The sequence below is a fragment of the Syzygium oleosum genome, unplaced genomic scaffold (assembly GCF_021117445.2).
Source record: "Syzygium oleosum isolate NSW1041296 unplaced genomic scaffold, Sole_v2.1 Sole_v2.02, whole genome shotgun sequence".
Taxonomy (NCBI): domain Eukaryota; kingdom Viridiplantae; phylum Streptophyta; class Magnoliopsida; order Myrtales; family Myrtaceae; genus Syzygium; species Syzygium oleosum.
This window is the reverse complement of record NW_026607486.1, coordinates 16843672-16859912: the sequence shown is the minus strand read 5'-3', so window position 1 is coordinate 16859912 and position 16241 is coordinate 16843672. Positions and strand designations below refer to the sequence as shown.

Here is a 16241-nt window from a genome sequence, read left to right as displayed (position 1 = left end):
AAGGGATAATGACATAAATAGTTCCTAAATTTTGGTCAAATGTGCAATGTAGTCTCTGAACTTTTAATTTGTTCAATACAATCTCTGAACTTTTGGTACATGTTCATTGTAATCCCTGAACTCTATGAAAATGTTCAATATAGTCTCTGAACTTGAATTAATGGAATGGTTACGTTGAACATTTTCATATAGTTAATGGACTAAAGCAAACTTGTACAAAAAGTTCAGGGACGGTATTAAACAAATTAAAAGTTCATGGACTACATTGCACATCGAAGTAAAATTCAATGAATATATTGAATAGATTAAAAGTTCATGGGCCATATTCCATATCGGACCAAAATTCATGGACTGTTTACGCTCGGGTCACGCTAGGATCCGGTCCGAACCGATGGAGCCCATCGGGCGAGGCCCATCGCATTTCCGGGCCTATCCATCAGCATCATCACAGCACGGCACGTCCAGTTGGACTCGTCGGAGCTCGGAATTCGGGTCGGGTCGGGTCGGGTCTTCATCGTCGCGTCCCGCGAGCTCGGCCAAATCTCTGCCTCATTCTTCGGCTCCGTACTCCTCACTCCTACTCCCCCGCCCGGCGTCATGGATCGCAGGAACCGCCCGCCTCCGACGAGATCCGAGCTCTACTCCACCGTCGTCATCCACCATAACTCCGACTCCGACGAAGAGAAGCAACGAGAGGGCGACGACATATACGCCACGATGGTCTACAAGAACGACGCCGGCGGCGGAGAAGGAGGAGAAGAGGAGGAGGAGGAGGACGACTCCTCCTTGCCTCCGCTCCTCAAACGCCTCCCCAAGGACTTCGGCGGCGGAGCCTCGATCGACTACGACAACGACCCCGAGGACTTCGGCACCATGATCGTCAAAACCAGCCGCAACCGGAGCAGCAAAGCTTCCCCCTCCTCGTATTCTTCCTATTCTTCTCCGTTGCCGGCCTCGGTGAAGGGCGGGGGCTTGGATTACTCGGATTTCCACAATAGCAGCTTGAAGAAGAGGATCGAGACTTTCGAGGATGACGACGAGGACGACAATGGCGGCGATTTCTCGACGTTCGTGGTGAAAACGAACGATAGGGAGTCCGTCAGCGGGACGGTGGTGAGGAGGACTGGTGGTGGTGGTAGCGGTAGCGGTGGTGGTGCTGGTAGTTTTAAGGATTCAACCATGGGGAGGGCCGTGGCGAGCATGCAGGCCGTTGGAGAGGGGGGATTTGGAGGTAAACAGCAGAGGAAGGGAAGTGGATCCTCTTCTTCGCAGGGGGATGAAGGGGCGAGGCCCGCCAGTAAGATCTCTTCGAGTTCGATGCCAGAGAGCATCACGAGAGAGGATCCTACTTCTAAGTATGATTTGCTTAGTGAGCTAGGTAAGATTTACTTTGTGTATTGCATGTCTGAGTTAGAATTTACTTAAAACTAGTGCATTTGGTGGAATTCAAATTGCAATTGCTTGCTTGGCTGTTGTGCTTTGGTTTTTGTGTTGAGTGAGGATGGCGTTTGGGTTTGGCAGGAAAAGGTTCATATGGTGCTGTTTATAAGGCCAGAGATAGAAGAACGTCTGAACTTGTCGCCATCAAAGTGATATCATTGTGTGAAGGGGTGTGTTCCAGCTTTTCTTATGTAGTTTGTTGAGTTTGTGATTGCATTTGAATTGGATTGAGTTGTTTTAAGTAGAGCAGCTGGTTTCGTTGCACAGGAGGAGGGATACGAGGAAATTCGAGGCGAGATTGAGATGTTGCAGCAGTGTAATCATCCCAATGTTGTGCGTTACCTTGGAAGCTACCAGGGGGAGGAGTATCTTTGGGTAGGGAAATCATATTGATCTTTTGCAATCATGTCTCATGGTCCAGCTTATTTTCTTCTGGATAAGTTTTTAAATCTCTTGTAAAATTATGTTATTAATTTATTAACGAGGTCATGGTCATTGGGGTTCACTCGTCTTGATTTTGTCACAGATAGTCATGGAGTATTGCGGGGGTGGAAGTGTCGCTGACCTAATGAATGTCACTGAAAAGCCTCTAGAGGAGTATCAGATAGCATATATCTGCAGGGAAGCTTTGAAGGTAATGGTTGGCAGGCACCAGTGTCAGTATTTGACATAGTGAAAATGAGTGAGCCTGATCATAGATATGCACTATTCTCTTCTAGAGTTTGTTATAGATGCTCACTTTAACCATCTTTAGTCAATTTTGACAAGGTTATCTCATCTACTAGTGAACCAGTGCATCTCATTTGTGTATGGATGCATGTTATTGTTAAAAATTGTGAGGTTATAGAGCATGTACATGAGTAATGCTCTCACATTCGCCAGCCACTAGCCAATCTTCTGAATCTCAAACATAGTTTCATCTGCACTTACACTTTTCTTATCCTTGTTTAGGGCCTCTCTTATCTGCATTCAATTTTCAAGGTCCATAGAGATATTAAAGGGGGAAATATTTTGTTGACTGAACAAGGGGAAGTCAAGCTGGGTAAGTAAGTTTGATATTTTTGCAGCTGCAAGTTCAATCAACAGTTTTTCTCTTCAACATGGTATCCTAAAAACTAAAATTTGGGTGATGATGAGAGGTGATTATGAGATAAGTGTGATACTATAAGAGCTTGCATATCAGAGAGCCACACAGTGGTTCCACAATTCTCACATTAAGAGAACATTGTATGATCTTATTTCATGAATTCGGTGTCAAAGTCCTCACTTCATGTATCTGGCGATTTAAAGTTTAGATATGACAACAGTAACAAATTCTTTTATGCTGTGTTTGGAAAATGAAGGAAAATGGGGGGAATGAAAGTTTGGGTGGAAAATGGCGAAAATTTCAAAAGTTCTGTGAGTAAGACATATTTTGTCCCCTAATTTCCCTCACCCCTCATCCCAAACATAGCATTAAGGAGAAGAATTCGTAGATCCTCGTTTTCTATTGCTTTTTATTAAATATGTAACACTATGAATCTAGAATGTCGGTTATGAGAGACATTCCAATTTGGTGCAAGTCCTCATAATGGAGCTAAAACAATTTTGGGGGGTGGGGGTGGTGTCAATTTTCTGAATAACAAACTTCTTAAATTAATGAAATCTGAATAACAATTGAATATAAAGAAGAAAAAAGACCATATATTTCGCTCCTCACTATACAGTTGTACTACGTAATTTTTTCATAAACGATTCCTTACTTCAAAAATAGAGGGAAGCATGTGCATGATACCTACATTAGTTGAGCTACCTATAGATAATTTTCCTTATGAGAAAATGGAATCGGTAGGACTTTTAAGACTAATAGGATACCGATCTCTGATGTATGTTAGCTTCAACAGTGTGAGTGTCTCATTCTTTTGATGTAAAATGCATCATCTGGACACTAATTCGTATTATTTTTATGAAATGAGCAGGTGATTTTGGGGTAGCTGCGCAACTTACCAGGACCATGTCCAAGCGTAACACGGTAAAACTCTTCTTCTGTCTTCCTGTTGCAAAGAAAATTTCGAGCATTGTAATTTGGGTTTTTACAGATTTATCTTAAGTTTGATAGAGATCTGAATCATACAAACATGTATATGCTTTAAAAGTTTGGACATTTCAAAAGATGTGTATATAAGCTGGAATACCTGGAGATATTCACCACTTGATACATCAAGAGTTTCCATTTTCATCGAGGACATCATAAGACCACTCTACCAATCTGCAGGTCTTGAAATAATACTATTTTCTGGGATGCTTTTTGGCAGTTTAATTTGAAACTCGGTTTGTTTTAGCTTTTAAAATGAGAGGGAGAACATACTTACTAGGGCTTTTCTGTTACTATGCGTTTTTGTGGACTGATAAGTGGATGCTGTTTGTTGGTAGATTGGATTTTGTGTATGTACTCTATCATTAACATTTCCAGGTGACCTTTAAGTGAGTTGTTTATTGTTTTAAAATGAAATGAGTTGTTTATCAAAAATGTTTCCGATTGAGTTTGTTTGGGAGCCATTTGGTCAGCGGATCATGCTGAATGTTTAATGAGCCAAGCAAATATAAGCTCCATGTACAAAGATTAGCTGAAATTTCTGAAAACATTTATGCGGGGGATATAGAGAGAAATGTCTGTTCTTCCACCGCAAAGCAAAACCTTTCCATTGGCGTTTCAGATGAAAACTCTCATCATAGTATATCAAGCTGCTGTGATCTGAAGGACTGTGGTTGAAGAAGTTTTTGTTTAGGAGGAAGTTAAGTCTTAGATATTGACAAGGACCTCTAATAAAATCATTTTCTATTATTCCCCTTGGAGTGGTGTTTGGCTGGTTAACAAATTGAAAGTTATTGCATGTCACGTAGCTTAGGAGCTGAACTAAAGAAAAGGTAATAATACACCTTGAGGAATCAACTTTAAGTCTCTGACTGGTGAGCATGTAGTCTTCATCACCATCTATGTTTCCTAATGATACCTTTTCTCCTAAAGTTCTCATATCATAAATTTGCTTTTGTAATGTGATTACTCACAATAAAAGATCTCGTGCAATACCTCATCTGTGTGCGGATAGCACTCTTCAATTATGTACTCACTTTTCACCACATGCTGTTTCTTAACATTTTCCCTCCATTTTGCTGAGTGAGTTGCTGCTTAGATGTTGGTTCTCGTGGCAACAATTGTGAGACCACATTGGTTATATTGTTTGTATTTCTTATGGATGAGGCCACAATCTTACTTGACTATATATAATAATGCAGTTTATTGGAACTCCACACTGGATGGCTCCAGAAGTTATTCAAGAAAACCGCTATGATGGAAAGGTATCTTATCTGCTTATTGATCTGGGCGATTCTTTTCATTTGAGCAATTTTTTGCCTTTGTGCTTTCTTGCCTCGTGTTTGCAAATTAGAACTGTATTGGTTTGCAAGATTTGCAAGTTCACTCTTCACATGGTTCAATATAGATGTAAGAGGTCACAAGTATTTAGTCCTCTGAATGCCTAGAATGCCTGTCGAGTATTTTCGCATGGAATTGTTGTCAGTCATGTAATTTGCCTTTTATAGTGTATACTAGAACCTCAATCCTACTTTGCACTAGATGGAGGGAATTTTTCTTCTATATGTACCTTAGCAATAAACAAGGGAGAAAAAGACAGTGACAAACACTTGGCATACTGACTAGAAGCCTCATTGTTTTACTTTCCAGAAGATGATATGGACATATACTAAACTAGATTGCTGATTGCACTTACATCTTAATGTAATTGTATGTTTATTTCTTCAGGTGGATGTCTGGGCTCTTGGTGTGTCTGCAATTGAAATGGCAGAGGTACACAAATTTAGAATTTGAGTCTTATTGTCAATGAGCATGGGCAACGTGTACATCTTCTTTTTTTGGTTCTGGTCCAGCTCAAGCTGCAACTGTTACTAGATAGAGAGGAGGAGTAGCGAAAGAGCTTGATAACTAATTAAAGCTAAAATGCTGACTTTTAATAATTGCAAAGCAAAATCTTGTGTTGTGCACCTGCTCATCTCTTTTGGAAGCGTACAATTTTCTTTTTGTCCGAACCAAGTGTACATTTGACTTTCATCAGATTGACTTTGATATTGGGCCTTCTTAGGCTATTTTGAGTCAGAATTATTGATCTACCTCAAAAAGTTTTGGAATTGAACATGAATAAGCAGTAACACCAGAAAATCATGTAATCTGCTATTCTGTTGAATTTTCAGGGACTTCCTCCTAGAGCATCAGTCCATCCCATGAGGGTAAGTTGGTAAATTTAATGCAATCAAAATTTAGCTGCTATTTTTTTTAATATGGCTCATTGTTTGATAATGTCATGCAACTCTTAAGTAGCGCGGATATATTGAAATGCTGAATTGTTGAAAGAACTGACATATTGATACATGGCACTCTGCTGTACCATCTTTGGAAGTATTTGCATTTGTATAGGATCCTAGATTTGCACAAAGTTATGTATGTATGCCGCATTGTTCTTTCTCATACCTACCTACTTTCAAAAATCATGTGGTTAAGAGAAGTTTCTAACAAACATTTTAGTTACTACCAGTCGGACCACGTGAGGCCTGTCACCCACCCGGACTTTGTTTGAAGTAGCATAGCATCATTGGCTCATGCAATTTTTGCAATTCTGTCCAGTCTGATTCATGCTTTAGCATTTAGCAATGTATGTATTTGTGGCGGCCTGTGCATGTTAGATGTTTATTATGACTATCGAGTGACCTATTAGGAACAAATGAATGATGCATCTTTTCCTTTCGTATTTTATAGTTCCTTTGTCTTGTTGGTTTTGATTTTTTTTTGTGTGCTTTATATATTATACAAGTTTTTTCTCTAACAGGTATTATTTATGATATCAATTGAACCAGCTCCAATGCTTGAGGACAAAGAAAAATGGTTTGTACCAAGACTCCCCTAACACTCTGTGAATGTTTGCTGGACGCTCTGGCTGTCCTTTCAAATTTTTACTCTGTGTATCACTGTGGTTATATCATATACTATCTTGGATGACTTGCCTGAAAACTCTCTCTTAATTTCCGTCTTGTCTGATTGGTGCACCATAATGTTTCAACTTTCTAATATATAATTATATGAGCTATGAGGGCCTCTTGTGAGGGCAGATTTAGTTTTCAAGCCATTTATGCACCCTTATATATTGGCATATAATTCCCTTCTTTTCATGCTTACAGCTATACTTGTAACTGAGTTTTCTCTGCTATACTAAAGAAAATGACTTATCCAAACAGATTACGGAACATTAAGCATTTGATACCTATTTACACCTTATATATGCAAACAGATTATGGAACATTAAGCATTTGATACCTGTTTACACCTTATACTGGTGACTTTGTGCAATAATATAGTCCATAGCAACTGTTTTGAAGATTGCTTGAGCTTGAATTGGAAATTTGTTGGTCTGATCTCTGCTTATTGTATGCTTTAGGTCCCTTGTTTTCCATGATTTTGTTGCGAAGTCCCTTACAAAAGAACCGCGTTTGCGCCCTACTGCATCTGAGATGCTAAAGGTATCCGCTAAAACTTATATCCGCGCATTTCATTCCCTGTTTAATAAGAGCGTAAGTGCAACATGGATATCACCTGAACATTTGAAATTAGTATACTGGCCGAAAACCATTTCATCTTTGAAACCGTGACAATGGTTCTTGTTTAGTTTCTTATAGTAATCTCTGGAGTTTCATATGGCTTTTTAAGATACTGATTTTCTTAGATGCTTATTTACCTGGTGAGTTTATCCGAGCCTCACGTGCTCCAAAGATATCAACCTCTTTCTGAGTAATTAGATTAAGCTGGGTGAAGATGCTCTATAATGGAAATTTTTCTGGTAATACCATGTGTTTTTAGTATAATATTTTTGGAGTTTACACCGAATGTAGGGTCCTCTCCAGAAATTATTTTACACGTCGACCTTGGATAATACGTTTTAGTTCCCTGTTCTCTTTTGGTGGTATAGTTTTTCTTCTATAGTCCCTTTCTTTCCGGTATCTTTTCTTTTGATCTATCTGGTGTGGATCCATTATTGACCTTAACTGGAGGTTATTGTATCGTGATGAAATTTAGCACAAATTCATTGAAAAATGCCAATGTGGAGCTTCTGCAATGTTGCCAAAGCTTGAAGAAGCAAGGAAAAGCAGGGCCTTGATGGAACAAGCACAAAGTGTTGCTCCAATTTTGTCCGTGGATGGTGTATGAATAATTTTACTCCTTTTTCCTGCATAAATCACTGCATCTTTTGTTATTTACATATTTCCACATAACAGGTACCTGAAGGTCCACAAGTTAATGAGGACTATGGCGATACCGTTCCTTCCAAACCTCACATTGTTGGACCAAAAGTAACAAATGAGATATTGGCGAGTAGCACTATTAAGAAGCAGCCAGCATTGGGTAGCTTGGGAGAAACCAAAGAAGGTTAGCACTGGCTTATTTCACCATGAATAGTCCTCTATCTTTAAAAATTAGAATTCATGAATAATGCATCCTGGAATTGGATGTTCTTATGTCAGATAGCTGCAGCAATATTACCCTTTTGGTGCATAGTGGATATTTCCATGACCTGTAGATGGCATGGTTCATAATGACGAACTTGCTGTTGCACTGGTTTATCCACATCCAAATTTGTTTGAGAAAGTCACTGCATGGATAGCTTATTTATCTCTTCTCTCTCTTAATGAAGAGGCAAGTGATAGCAATCTTAACCATTTGACATTTCTTCTGTATTAAGAGGCAACATTGATGAAGCTAAATGTACTTGTTGCCTTATTTCCTTACTCGTTGTTTACGCATTTGGGAAAGAGATCTTTCATGCATACCTAGTTAGTATGAGTGGTGTCAATAAGTTGTCATCTGAAGATGTTCTCCAACAATAATTCTTTTTTCCCCTTTTTTTCTTTATGAAAAGATTTCTGTAGTTCAATCTATTAATGTCAAAACTGCTTAATCAATCTGTGAGACGTCCTTGTTAGGTATGGAGTTTTATGTATGGATTTTTATTTAGTTGACAGTTACACTCACTCAATTATGCGAATTACAAGTTATTGTCAGATATTAATTTGGGACTTGTCTTATACACTAGTGTGTTGCCTAAAGTTGTTATAGTAGAGAATATTGCATCCATCATTCGTAGTACGATGCCACAAAGATGATGTTGAATTTTTTTTGGGGGTGCTGTCTTTAAGAAGACTCTTCTCACATAAAGCTGGTGTTGAACAGGTGATTTCGGGACTGTCATAGTTCATGATGGGGAGAAGATTGACAAGACAATTTCATCAACAGAGACTTCAAATGCCGAGCAGTTGCCCGCAGTGTCGCATGTAGATAGCCCTTCATTGCCCCAAGATGGCAGCAAATCGGCTCATTTCAGGTGCTTGGTTTTTTTTCTGTGGAATAGACTAAACAATCTTGTTATCTGTTTGTGGACGATGCTTTTGTTTATGCACGATGAATCTCTTCCAATTCTTGTGACTGATGACTCATCCCTTTCTGTTTAAGAAGGCTTGTTTTTCAAGATAACCTGCACTTTCAAATTTGCCAGATCTCCTCATCCTTATGCATCTATATATTTCTTGAATATTTTCTCTTTCCTCATTTTTGTATCATCCAAGGGATTGATGAGATATTTTTGTCAGGGTGGATAATAGTGTTGGTGTTGCTGCAAATAGTACTTCAGTTGGAGAACTACATCAAAATGCGCACAGCCTTGAAGCAGCTTCACCATTATTTGGCTCTCCTGAGCAAAATGTGAAAATGGCAGAGAGCCAAACACAAGTTGGAAGCGGCAATGATGTGAACAACAGCCTTTTAAAAAATGAAACCATCAGTAAAAAAGCTTTTGCATTACAGGATAAGGTATGCCCCCGTATGGTCATAATAGAAACGCAATTATCAAGCTTTTCCCTGTACTTGCCTCTCTTATTGATACTATGGGGAAATGCATTGGCAGATTCTCCTAATCATTATTCTCTTTTGGTTCTTTCAGGGTTTAGCGTGTGTGCTTAAGGCAAGCTTCTTAGAACGAATGCTACTTGTTGGCCTTCTCACATGAGTTCTGTTTATCTTGCAGCTTTGGTCCATATATGCAGCTGGTAACACTGTGCCAATTCCTTTCTTGAGGGCAACCGATATTTCTCCTATTGCTCTCTTGTCCGATAATGTTCTTGGCAGTGCACAAAGAGATAATAGTGGCAGCATAACTACAGAAACATTGCAAGAGCTTTTTGCTGGTGATGGACAGATAAAGAAGGGCCGAAGGGGGCAAAATGAGGTGCTCTCTCTCTCTCTCTCTCTCTCTCTCTCTCAACACTCATGCATGGGCATTCATCATTCTGCACAGTGCTTGTGTTTGCTTGTCAAATTATTAATTCGAGGAACTTTCACTTGGATATGCGACAGATGCCTCTTCCTCCGAGTGTTTATCGAAGACTCACTTCGAGCTCCACACTGCTGAATTTGGCCCAAGCTTTAGCCTACCACAAAATGTACGATCATGTTGGCTATGTGCTTCCAGTGTTTCTTGTACCTCATTTGCTTCTCTCTCCTTGTGTCTAAACCGGTCAGCTCGTTCGCTCGTTCCTCTCTTGATTCTCAGGTGTCATGAAGAGATGCCCCTCCAGGAACTGCAAGCAGAGCAAGCACAACAGACTATTCAAAATCTCTCGGACACGCTTCGCACTATACTCCGTTTGTAGATAATGCATCAAGAAAGTGTACATAGTTGTTTGTTGTTTTTGTTCATTGCCGTTCTTTTCTTCGTCCTTCTCTTAATTTTCATGTGGGTAGAGTTTTGAGAGCACCGAGAAGACGACTTTGGCCAACCTCTGGTGAGCTGGTGTCCTGCCCGAAATGAAGCGCAATAGTTTTTCTGCCCGAAGCACATCTTGGATCAACACAACCACTGAGCATACCCCATTTAGTACTGGAATATTTGCAAGGAATGGACTGTGGTAGCAGGAATTCTAAAATCTGAACAAGAACAATCCTCCACATACAGACCTTGCCAAGATCCAACAAATAATGTGATCGCTGTCACGGCTGATTTTAGGGCCGTATGCATCCCCGAAAAAAGGAGATTGTCCACCGTTGAGAGTCGATGCCGGCAATTTAGCAATCTTAGTAATGAAAATTCGTGAGAGACCTTTCTCGGTATCGCATTACAGACGAACGGTACTAAAACATTCGACCGTTTCTCGGAATACGAAATCTGTCCAGGTCCAACCTACGCTGTATTTGCTTCTGAAACAAACACACATGTGAACACCAGCTCTGCAAAAACCCTCCCGTTATTTTATCTCAAAAATGATTGAAAATGTTTTAATTACGGATGATAATTTATGTCGCTGAAGCAAATTTTTTCGGCGAATCCCCGAAAGCGTCACTTTGTAATTATTTTTCACGATCCTTCTCATGTCTCTCCCCGTGGTAAGAACGAGGTCGATGGTGCCATTGTCTTCGTCAACCGTTTGCAAGATTTGCGAAAAATGGAACGCAGAAATATCACATTTCGATCTCCGAGTTGATTAGAGTTCGGCAACTCGCCGCCATGGCGGTGCGCCGAAAACCCTCCAACGAAAATGAAACCGCGGTGAGTTCATAAAAAGGCCAGAGGAGGAGGAGGAGGGTTGCGTGGAGTGGGACTCTCTGAAGAGGAAGGGAGGTGTTGGTTCGCCGCATAAAGACGAGATGGCGAATCCGATGGGCAGGACCCTCCTGGGCTCTCTTCTTCGACCTTCTTCTCGCGGTGGCACGACCATTCCTGCTGCTTCTCTCTTCTCTTCTTCTTCTTCTTCTTCTTCTTCTTCTTCTTCTTCACTAGCCTTGTTATCTGCGAGAAGGCTTTCCTCCTCCTCAGCTAGCAACTTCCGTAGCGTCCTGGGCTCCGTCCATCTCTCCTCAAGAGCCAGCTCATGCCTGTTCCCTTCTTACCTTCCTCGTCTGCTGTTGAGCACCAGGACCTCTTCCTCTGACGATGCCGAGGATCTTGACGAGGCCCCACTTCCTGGTGAGTCCTTCGTTTACTCGTCTGCGGTCGTTTCTTTCTGTGAATTCCTTTGTACCTTCGTTTTGTTTGGTGGGTCTTGACGATTCTGTGTATTGCCGTTCCGAACCATCTGTTTTGATTTTTACCTACTTCAGATTTCCCCCCCTCTATCCCGTGTACAGAAGTTGCTATGTACAATGCCACTTTATTTACTTTTTGCTCCTCCAGTGGCTTCTGGTGTGTTGTTGTTTGCTTGCTCTGGGATTTTCTTCTGGGGAAGAAGAAAAGTTTGAACTGAAAATTCATTAGTTTAGCACTCTAAAGGGGCTGTATCGTATGCAAAGGGAAGTATAACTTTTATTTGATGTCATTGTGCATTCATCGAACCACTTGAACCTTGAATTCTCTTCAATAGTTGAGGATGCATTATACTGCTGCTCTGATTTGGGAGGGTTTGTAACCGCATTGGGTATGCCAAGTTCCTCCATTTCCCCCTCCTTTTGTAATTTTCGCGATTCGATGGAGTTTCTTGATGTGATTCTGCTGGGCTGACCAAGAAGTCTGGTTCTCGATTGGATTGGAGTTAACTGAGTAGTGAGTCACTAGTTTGTTGCCATGATCGAGTAAAGTGATGTTTAGTGCCATTTATGCTCCCGATACTTGATGGATTGATTATGTTGGTTCATGACAGAATTAGGTGTGATGGGGATTAAACTAGAAATGACAGAACTACAAATTTCAAGTGCATCTGCACACTTACAACCCACCTAAAAGTTGCACTTGTCACATACTTGGCACTTACTGTAATGCACATTGCACTTATTTGCACTTCTTCCCACAAACCCACAAAGTTCACTCATGGCACTCATGCAGTACACCCTTAAAATTCACTTAGCGAAAAGTCATGCACCTAACTCATCACTTGCCCTCATGGACATTATTTTTCAATCATGGGAGCCTCATGCTACTAACTTCAGCCGAGGCTTCACTCCGCTATTCTTTCTGCAGAAGATCTTATTACTTATTTCTTGCTTGATGAAGAACTAGCGACAAGGATCCCCATTCATACATATTGCAAAACACAAAAACCTGGACGCAAATGACCCACCTAGTATTATTGATAAATGGATAGGAAAGACTCGCTTATGCCTGTAGATATGGGCCTCAAAATTGACGTCTTTCCATGTATTAGAAGAGTTGAGGTTCTGAACATTTCCTTTCATATTATAAAATGCCAATTTTCAACAAGAAGCTAGTTTAAAGAGTTCATTTGCATTGTTTAACGATCTACCTGAAAACAAACTAGTTTTGTGGGTATGTGAGAGTTTGTGAGAATCAGAGTGCTGTGGATGATGGTAATTGTCAAGTTGTGTGATCTTGTTGGTGTAATTGTATTTGCAATTGTTGTTGTCATGGACATTCGGTTTCCTCTTTGTGCCCATCAACCTTCTTTAATTGTACTTGAATTATTTGTACTTTTTGTATTTTCTTTGTTGAGAAGAAAGCTGTCTTATGTGGGTCCATTGACATAAATTTGTTAAATTGTAAGCCTTTTCTGTTGGCCAATCTTTTACTAGCCTAATGTTTTCACCATATATTGTGGCTTGATGTATGATATATGCTGTTTCTCATGAATGACAAATAGTATAATGTTTGCCAATGACGTAAAGATCTGCAGATGAAGTGGAAGAAGATGGAGAACTTACTGATGAGTGGGAAGAGGAGGAGGAGGCTGAGCCAAAGGTTCATCATTCATTTTGAGCATTTTGTGGCACAGTTTTGTGTATATTGTTTTATACTGCATTAAGAAGTTGTGAAATTACAGCTTGGTGATGGGGCCGATGGTGGTGGAATTGTCTTGCAAAATGTACTATGGGGAGAGCATGCTCTTTCCATTGCCCGAGAGGTATTGTCACATTTTGGTGATGACATGAAGCTCTATGCCTTCAAGACTACTCCTCGCGGATATATCTATGTGAGAATTGACAAAATGTCTAACAAGTGAGACTTTCTAAATCCAAGTAACAGTTGCTATTTTGAGTTGTGGTGCTCAAGTGTCTCTCATTGTAATTGCGAGCCCATTTTTCGTTAAGTTTATGATTATCTTCTTTAAGTCTTGCCCAATGTTACATGAATTCATGTTACCATGTCAAGGATAGATATGCACCTACACATCAGTTTCTTGTAACTTGGAAATTACTTGTAAGCTGAACCTTCTGTTGTGTAGATATCAACAAACTCTTGTTCAGAATATCCTTTTCAAATGTGAGCAATACAGACTTAACTGATAATTTTCACATAACAAGGCTGCTCACCTCTCACCTGGATTTGATATAGAATATGTTGAAATTTGCTTCTCTAGAGCATCAACAAAGACTGCACTAACATTTATAGCACTCCCTTCTTTTCTGGTTTGTTGCTAGAAACTCGTGGATCCATCTCAGATATCAAACAGTTCCATTCTAAATCTTAAAATTTAATTTGACTTATCACCAGATATGGATGTCCCAGCATGGAGGAGATCGAAAGCTTTAGTCAAGAATACAAGAAGAGACTAGATGAAGATGGGGCACTTGACAAAATTCCTGACAATTTGGCTCTGGAGGTAATCGTGCTATGCTTTTTTCCAGCAAGCAATTTATTTACTGTATATTGTAATTTTAAGAGTTTTTTAAGCAGCATGGTGCCATATGCACATCTGACGAAATTTTTCTCTCCTAGGTATCATCTCCCGGTGCAGAAAGGTTACTGAAGGTGCCAGATGACTTGTATCGATTCCGTGATATGCCGATGAATATATGCTATGTCGAAGATGAAGAGCCTCATTGCCAAGAAAAACATGGAGTTTTCTTCCTGGACTCTGTTGACATGGATTCAGAAACTTGTATATGGAGGTTGGCTGATGTCAAGGAAAACAGGGACCCGCAGAGCAAAGGTAGAGCTTTAAGCCGTAAGCAGAAAGACTGGAGATTAAAGCTTCCATATGCAATGAGCAGAAGCGTGACCCTTTATCTTGATTTTTGATTTTGACAGCTGCCTAGACATTTTCTTCTTGTATAATCTGAGTAGTTTACTAGCTTTCATGGAAGATGTTGAGGACAAAACATTTTACACTTTTTTGGGCGCCTCATCTCTTTTAGTAGAAGATCTCGGGAAAATAAGTATGTAACGGGAAATTCTTGGCTCAAACCCTCTGCTCTAGCGGTATTAACTTGGAAAATTGGAGTATGAAACTAATGGAAAGCATGATACAGGCTCGTGGAATCGTGTTAATATTTGTTATTTTGTACAGGTTCACTCTTGTAGACACATTAGAACGCAAATTTGGGATCCATGCACTAATGCGCTATTACATCTCGAGAGAGCAAGACCCTTTATATATTACTAGGTAACAGAGACAGTAACAGATGTCTCTTACTTGCATCCATTATGTCTCATTTCGTCGTTTACGAGCAACGTAGGTGATCTGAACTTTAAGGATCTGTTGTACATATGAATTGTGTGGTGGACGTTTTGACAATGTCAGACTCGTCACAGAGAATTTCGGACTCATTTCTTTTATTTTCTTCTTAGTTGTTGGCCAAAGATTCGGGTCGCACGGATCTTTTCCTCTAGATTTTTGTTTTCCTTTTCTTCTCTTACATTCAAACTTTTTTTCTATTCTGCCACTCGAATTGCATCCTTCTCAAGCTGCTTCTTCCTGTAAGCATTAGCTCTGCGATATTTTGGATAGCCAGCCTAAAATATGCAGCTTAGCAATATGAATCCACCCATCATGTGGCCTTGCTTCGTCTGTGTACATCCTTGTATCTCATACATACTTCCATGGACCCATACATTGCACGTACATAGATAGATACATTAGTAACATCCATATGAATATATACTGAACATTGAAAAAGTCCACAGTATGAACAGAGAAGGCTTGTTCATACAACCCAAGAGGCAGTGTTTTGCACATGTTTGGCAGAACCCCAGCTACCAAGCAGGTTGATTATGGATAAGATTGACAGCCAACCAACCCGATTTTATACGTTGTTTATATCGCCATTAGTATAAATCAATCTTTAATTATCAAGTGACCCATAACATTGTTTCGCCAATAATTGCTGTTGGATGCCTAGCCTAGCTGCGGAAAGACAATGCTTCATCATGCATTTCAGTTTAAGTTTGACATGTCATAACATGGAAAGAAAGAGATCTAAGGCATCTGGATAAAGTTATTTCCAGGAAAGACTACAAGTGGGCTGGAACTCGTTAGGATCTGGAGAGGCATGAACAAGAAATCTACAGAAACTGGAAGGGGTAAAAAGTAAGTACGTTGTGAGAGGAGAAATTGTTAGACGATAAGTGGGCTGGCCTCCTAATTTATACTTCATATGGTGTATTTTTCCGTAAAAGATTGCGCCAAAAATCATCGACTTTATGGAGGGCGTATAATTGAGTCGTAAACTTTTCGATTGAAGCAAGTCCGATCATAAATCTTTTTGGAAAAAGCACAATCAAACTCGTTCAATCATCATTACCTACTATGTTCTCTAACTTCTTCTAAGGAAGAAGTCGATTACATCTTTTCTCGAAAAGGTTTAACATTTAATTGCACCAATTGAAACGTTAAGAATCCTACGTTTCATCATAAATTTTTTTTTTCTACTTCACGGTCTCTTGTTTTCGTGAACGACTCAAAGACGTGCGTATGCTATTAAACAATCGACAATTGAATGGTTCCCAACGTTAAATGTCAACATTAACAGGTGTAATGAC

The 16241-nt window shown here is 39.9% G+C and overlaps 2 protein-coding genes across 3 annotated transcripts; both read left to right on the top strand.

Annotated features, from left to right (window-relative positions):
- Nucleotides 1–497: 497 nt before the first annotated feature.
- LOC115664997 (serine/threonine-protein kinase 1) lies at nt 498–10366 on the top strand. Of its 2 annotated transcripts, none has more exons than XM_030586978.2 (18): nt 498–1378; nt 1522–1610; nt 1708–1815; nt 1967–2074; nt 2392–2482; nt 3399–3451; nt 4717–4779; nt 5243–5287; nt 5689–5724; nt 6321–6376; nt 6927–7008; nt 7562–7687; nt 7762–7912; nt 8714–8864; nt 9142–9349; nt 9564–9764; nt 9893–9978; nt 10089–10366. In XM_030586978.2, exons 1-18 carry the CDS (start codon nt 598–600, stop codon nt 10186–10188), a joined length of 2535 nt encoding a protein of 844 aa, XP_030442838.1. In that variant the 5' UTR covers nt 498–597; the 3' UTR covers nt 10189–10366. The 2 variants fall into 2 exon arrangements, with proteins under 2 accessions (XP_030442838.1, XP_030442770.1); XM_030586910.2 differs by having other exon boundaries at nt 499–1378; nt 9130–9349.
- Nucleotides 10367–11015: 649 nt separating this feature from the next.
- LOC115672842 (uncharacterized) lies at nt 11016–14750 on the top strand. The gene is made up of 5 exons (XM_030594811.2): nt 11016–11498; nt 13156–13220; nt 13303–13478; nt 13974–14082; nt 14199–14750. Exons 1-5 carry the CDS (start codon nt 11180–11182, stop codon nt 14499–14501), a joined length of 972 nt encoding a protein of 323 aa, XP_030450671.1. The 5' UTR covers nt 11016–11179; the 3' UTR covers nt 14502–14750.
- Nucleotides 14751–16241: the final 1491 nt, after the last annotated feature.